We start from the raw sequence: 6544 nt of genomic DNA, 5'->3' as shown, positions 1-6544 counted from the left end.
TTCTCCATGGATTGTACATTGGCCAGTAGGATACTGGGCAGTGGTGCGCGATGCGCCTGCTGTCTCAGTCTGTTCCTAATACCAGCGCTTCACCTGCTCCCTGTGAAGCAATAAATTTGAACTGGGTCTTGAGCCCAGTTTGGGTGAAGACAGATTGGGTGATTATTTTGCACAAGTTTGATTAAATTCTGACCAATACTTTAGGAGCAGTAGTGATTCTTGTGAATTGTGGACAGCTGGTCAACCGAACCCTCACCATGGCATGAGCTTATCAGACTTTCAACAGGATGAGATAAAAACTGCTGTGTTAAAAGTAACAACATAAAGTCTGCATTAATGTAATGTATCAACGGGACACTTGCCATTTTAGAAAAGTTATTCTTTACATTTACAAAATTTTTAAACTTCATTGTGCTCAGTCACACCTGTTCGCATAAAACTTGAAATATTAAAATAGTACAAAACCTTTAATAAGTGACAGTAAAGATCAGTTTATAACAACTAAGACATCAAACTCTTGTATTTGTCTTCAATTACAATTGCAACAAATTCCACAGAACCAATTTCTCTGAAAATGAGTGCTGCCTGCTTCTGAAACATTTCATATGAATATTTCAGAAACATTGGTTTGACTCTGCTCAATTGCAAAACAAAGGAAAAACTACTGACTTGCATGAGATAAGCATCTGCAGAGTCCACCATTATATTGTTGATAGCAATCACGTGGGACAGTTTTGAATCCTGCTGTGCTCAACTTGCCCACATTGTCAAGTTCACATAAGGTGCTGATTTAGCTGGACATGAGTTTTCAAGTTAGCTTTTTTTTAATGTAATTGGGACATTTTTAACTTGTAATTCTATGTTATAACAACAACTTCAGTCATCTATCATCAAACTGATATAGAATAATATGTTACAATAACAAACATCTAGAATTACATTTTACAGTGTGTGGTTCCTGAGGAGTAAGAATGGGGAGCAGAGAGAGGTGGTCAAATTGTCACAGTTGGGCGAGAGATGTCACCCAACTGGGCAAGAGATAACGTCAAATTTGCCTATACTTGATGTTACTGTACAAATGGTCCAGTGACCTGTTTCCTCTAGGACACTACCATGTTGGTAGAATTTGGGGAGTACAGATTTCAAACATACCTGATTAAAGTCCTCAGGAACAATATGGAAGCCCTCCACATTGGCCTCTAAGACTGGTGAGCAGTGACTGTCTATAATTCTACTGTTATGGCACCAACCCTGAAGCACATGAGCACAGAGCTCTAGGCCCCTTCCCTTAGAGTCTTTGTTGCCGTCATGGCAGTGTAATGTCTGGCCCGGTACCTCGACTGATGCATTGGGGATGTTTGGACGAAGGATTCAGCTACAAACAACACTCACAGAAAAAGCAGTTGTAGTAAATCTCTGATTGCAGTTCATCTGGTTTGTTTACCAAGGGATCTGGCATTGGTGAGATGGATGGAAGTATGAAATGCATTTATTAAAGTGACTCTGCATCAGTTAGAGATATTTCTTGAAGGATGGTCAGTCATTAGATCCTGCTGGCCCAACAAGAAGTGAAGTCATTTTGGATAACATGAGCAATGTCATTCTGATAATTCTAAGTCAAAGCTGAACTTAACTATGCATATTTATTTTGGGGTATTGTTTAAAAAAAACAAAAACATGATAGCACTTCATTAATTTGTCTTTAGGTCTTTGTTTAGAATGAATAACCTGTGGTTCTGGTTTCAGGGTCAAGCACAGTGACTTTTCTTTGTCCTTCTTCCATACAGTAGTAAAGTAAAGTAAAAGTAATTTTTTATTTATACAGCACCTTTTAAGATGTCTTGATGCATTCTCAATCATCCAGGAAAGTAAATCTCCAAAAGTTGATTCTGTTCATCTGGACGTAGCGTTTTGTGGGAGAAACGTTTCGTCACTCATCCAAGTGACTTCTTCAGTCTCAGCTGACTGCAGGTTTCCCCAATCTTATAATGTACTGTTTATAAGATTGGGGGAACCTGGTGTGAATGGCTTTTGTTTCAGAATCATTTCTGAGGTCATATCTTTCCATTGATTTAAGCCAATTGACTGCGTGTCGGCTCAGTCAATCCAATCTGCACTGAAGCAGTTCTTATTCCTCATCCACAGTCGCTAAAGTTCTTTATGGTTCATTTCTGTCTTAACTGACAGGATGTCTTATTTTGTTAAATATCTCTCTTCCTCATTTCCTCTGCTGCCACAGCTGGTAGGAGGGACCAAGATGCCGAGGAAAGGATTCAAGAAGAGGAATCAACTACGTGTACTTTTGGGAATGAAAAGAGACTGCCATACTTTTCATGCAGAAACAGAAACACCCAGTCCGCGTCATCCTGAATGAATAACAGGAAGAGAGCAGATGTTCAGCCAAGAAGTTCTACTGAACAAAGCTCAGCTGAACTGAGGACGCTGTAGGAGTTTACTGCCGAGAACATTTAATAATGAAAATATGTTTTCAAGTACACTCCGGGCCATGAGCAAACTCATGGCTTTGCTGAAATAAACCAGTATAAAGACTTCCCACAACAAGACCTATCGTCTCTTGTCCATCCTGTCCGTACAGTTTCATTCAATTGTTCAACTTTTCCAGCTTTCATCAGTAAGGTTTCGTTCTCTTTAATTTCTAACTGCGACTTGATTGTCTGATCTTTCTGTTAATCACATCAGGACCACTTTAGTCTGTCCACAGTCTGAGTCGTTGAATCATTTCTAGTATTAATGGACTTACAACATGAAACTTGGTGGTCCACTCATGTTAGAGCAGTCGTTTAACCTCAGTTGTTCTGACAGCTGTGATGTCCCAAGTCTGAATTTTATTGTGACATGCAGACCTGTACATTAAAAAAAAAAACTTAAGTGTCAAAGTCTCTACTATTAGTAGTATATATGTTTGAGCTGTACCACTATAATAATAAACAGTTAGAATATTTTATCTGTCAGAGTAGCTCTGTCATTAATATTTCTGATTTAAGTTTCTTATTTTGGCAAATACTACAAATCAATAAATAACTTTTGTTGTGATGCAAAGTATTTCATTCGTTGGATTATTTATGAAAACTCACTGACCATCAGCAGTAAGTGTACGATCAGACAGGATGCAGGTGCATTGTGGGAACTGTGGAGGAGGGTTATTCAAAGCACAAATCGAGCTGGACCTTGCAGTGAACTGACAGGTAAAGTTGGACGACACTTCCTGGCCCACAGTCAAGTGTGTGTGGATTTTTAGTAAAATCTGAAAATGAAGAACATGTGTGAGAAATACCTGAAAGCCACAAATGATCACAGTCCCGAGTGTGTTTGTAAGCTGTACCTGTCCGTTTGTGTCCTTTTCAACTTTGTGGGAAATCATTTTGTGCTGGGACTCATCAGGAATGGACAGCCAGTCTGAATCTGTGCAGTCATCTTCAAATGTGCAGCTAGGAGAAGAAGGAGAAATGATCACCAAGTTCAGAATAGTTTGGAGACGTCAGCTGCATGTTGTTTCTCTCACCTGCTTTTAGAGCCACACCAACCACAGTATGGATCCTGTGCAGACCAACACTCCTGCACATTTGTGTACGTGCTGCACTTTGACACAGGAACTCGCCTTATCTAGAACAACAAACACTTTAAAATGCAGCACAGGTACATGTGACATTAAGATAATCAGTAAATAATTTAAGTACCTGGTTTCTAAATGGCACATACACATGTTTATGACCCACTGGATCCAGATGTAATTTGGGAAACACTTTGCGATCATCACTTGTCCTGTAGAGCACCGTGGGACAGGCAGCGTGATAGTTCCTGTCCACAGACAGCTGACAACAAGAAGGAGAGACTGTACTATTGTTTCTGTACTCAGTGGGGGGGGGGGTTTGTATTGTTTGGTTTTTTATGTCAAATCAGAAGCAGTGTGAGTGATTAATCTAGTTACAACCTTGCTTTGAAAAAAATGGGACTCTAGGAAGAATCTAAAAAATAAATAAAGCTGATAATCATATAATTAAGATCACAAGTGTTAATGTTAGAATTTACACTAAAAACAAAACTATACAGCTTTTACACTTTTCTTCCCCCCGTTAACCATCATCCAGTAAATCTTTGTTTCTGTCCAAATATTTATTTTTAGGCATCTTTGAGATGTTTTCACCCAGGTCTAACCTGGTCTTCCTGTGCCCGAGTGTAAACAATGGTTTCCGTATATACATTCCTGAAGGTGTCTCTTTAACTCAAAGTTTGATAAAGGACGACAAAACTACTTCTCCAAGGGTTTTCTTGGGATTCCATGATGCTCTGTAGCTGTAAACTAATGAAACACTGCTGCAAACATCCACATCGGTTGTCTTCTGTACTTGTTCAGACTCGTTGGATGTTCTTGATCTGGAATGTTGATTTGGCTTCTCCTACAGGCTCTGCTGTCTGTCTGCTTTCTTTTGCTTGTTCAGCCTTGTTTACTTGCACTGACACTTCTTTGGTCCTAATACGTTGACTTCCAGCGAAATGTTGTGACATAACGAAATTAGGCCTCAACTGACTGTGAAAATGGCAGCCTGTGTATAAAAATGGCTGTAATTCCTAAACAGTTAATGCATTAAATTTGTTTAGTTAACAGGTTACTCAATAGACACCCTACTGCTACTAGATGGCCTCTGAAATACTGAACATTAGCTTTATTTCTTTCTGTTAATAATAACTGATGTATGATAATTTATACAAACCTTAATGAGCTGTCCGTCTCCTGTCCCAATATAGAAAACCATCCAGCCTCTCTGCCTCACTGCCAGCACTGAGGTCATGTAGCTCTGCCTGAAAATCACTGCCTTCGGTTTGAGGATCTTTGGCTGAGAAACAGAAAAACATCAGAAATAACTGACCTGAAGAACTGAACATCAGAAGTACTGAAAGTCCTGAAGCCTCACTGAAGCATGTCTGTTGCTGCATTGTCACCAAAGTCAGTTGAATTTCTTGATTTTGTCATTTTAGTTTGAAATATGAAGTTCAGACATGAAGTGTGGCCATTAGGACATCCCACAGTTGGCTTAATAGTTAAACTGGTTCATACATAACAATTTTTTTTGTTATAGTATGTGTGGAGAAACAAATAGGACAAAGGAGGGGAGAACAACTAAGCTGTAGTGCCTCTTCACCTCACTGTACAATACCTTGTGCAATACTTTTTGTAAATAGTCAACAGTGCAATAGACTCAATACTTGAAATGTGCAATTCACTTGTATTTTTATTTTTATTCCTATTTATTCTATTTATCCCCTTCGTATATTTTATTTATATTTGTCTCTGTATTTATATATGTGTGTGTGTGTGTGTGTGTGTGTGTGTGTGTGTGTGTGTGTGTGTGTGTGTGTGTGTGTGTGTGTGTATATATATATATAATATTCTGTAACTGTAACTTCTGTCGGTGCTGTGCTTTTTGGAAATCGAATTTCCCAGAGGAACCCACCCGAGGGATTAATAAAGTTCTATCTTATCTTATCTTATCTTATCTTATCTTATCTTATCTTATCTTATCTTCTTATCTTATCTTATTTCTTCAGTCTATGATGCTCAAACATGACAAGATTTTTCCAGCAGCTGAAATGATATTACAAAAATAACTCTATTAAGACGAACAAAAGAACAAAACTTTCTTTTTGTTGTAGTTAAAATGTATATTTTAGTTCTTTTATTCTTTTTTAAAGGGACATTTATCCAGAGGATACTGGAGCCATTAAATTAAGAACCATTAAATCAGAGTTTGAAAAGCTCTCACCGTCACTTCTGATGGCACAGAGGTGTAGAAGTCTGGATCTCTGTCGGCATCCTACTGTAATCAGGGCTGATGTCAAACACCATTAGCTGGGTGTTGGTGTCTCCTCCATCCACACTGAACACGCCGCTCCAAAGCACCGGCTGCTCCCCCGGGATGACCGAGGAGGCCACAAGTTTGCTGCTGTCACCGTCAGAGACACTGAGAGTTGCGCCCCGCAGAGACTTGAGTGTATCAGTTTTGCTTTTTTCCCCTTCGAGCCAAATGAGACGGACTCTGTTTGTTTGAGCTGAGAGCATGTTGGAGAACAGATAGATGGTTGAATTGATCTGAAACCCGTCAACAAACTCCACATCACCTTTACTTTTGATCCCAGGTGTGCCTGAAGCTCCATCAGCTAGAGAAAATATACCTCCACCCTGTTTGTTATCTGTATCCTGAAGATTGACAGTCTGCCGATTAATACCACACTTGTTGTTTTCGGGCTTTTCTGTGTTTTGTTGGATCGCGGTCAGAATGTAAGTGTCAGCCTGAGTTTTCTTCTTCACATCCACCAGAAAGCTGACTGACCTGCTGCTGCTTTTCAGAGGTCCCACCTGGATGTGTTCTCTGTACAGAAGGTTGGAGATGTTCTTCAGGTCCAGAATCTCGCAGTAACCGCAGTCATCGTCAGTCACACCGCAGCTGATCAGAGAGTCATTGCTTGTAAAAGGCAACAACACGTTGATGCTGAAAGTTGCGTTCCACTCAGCTGTGTCAGAAAC

The 6544-nt window shown here is 39.6% G+C and overlaps 1 protein-coding gene across 1 annotated transcript; it reads right to left on the bottom strand.

The window, feature by feature from the left end:
• Positions 1-2092: 2092 nt before the first annotated feature.
• LOC102296912 (plexin-C1) lies at positions 2093-6489 on the bottom strand. Its single transcript, XM_042217893.1, has 7 exons — positions 5784-6489; positions 4734-4856; positions 3699-3833; positions 3524-3624; positions 3344-3449; positions 3100-3265; positions 2093-2864 (listed from the first exon to the last, which is right to left on the bottom strand). The coding sequence occupies exons 2-7, from the start codon at positions 4809-4811 to the stop codon at positions 2758-2760; spliced, it is 693 nt and encodes a 230-aa protein (XP_042073827.1). The 5' UTR covers positions 4812-4856; positions 5784-6489; the 3' UTR covers positions 2093-2757.
• Between the last annotated feature and the right edge of the window lie 55 nt (positions 6490-6544).

The sequence above is a fragment of the Haplochromis burtoni genome, unplaced genomic scaffold (genome assembly GCF_018398535.1).
Source record: "Haplochromis burtoni strain Fernald_Lab_line unplaced genomic scaffold, NCSU_Asbu1 Contig_3546, whole genome shotgun sequence".
Classification (NCBI taxonomy): Eukaryota; Metazoa; Chordata; class Actinopteri; order Cichliformes; family Cichlidae; genus Haplochromis; species Haplochromis burtoni.
The sequence above is the reverse complement of the archived record's forward strand: the minus strand, read 5'-3'. Positions and strand labels throughout refer to the sequence as shown.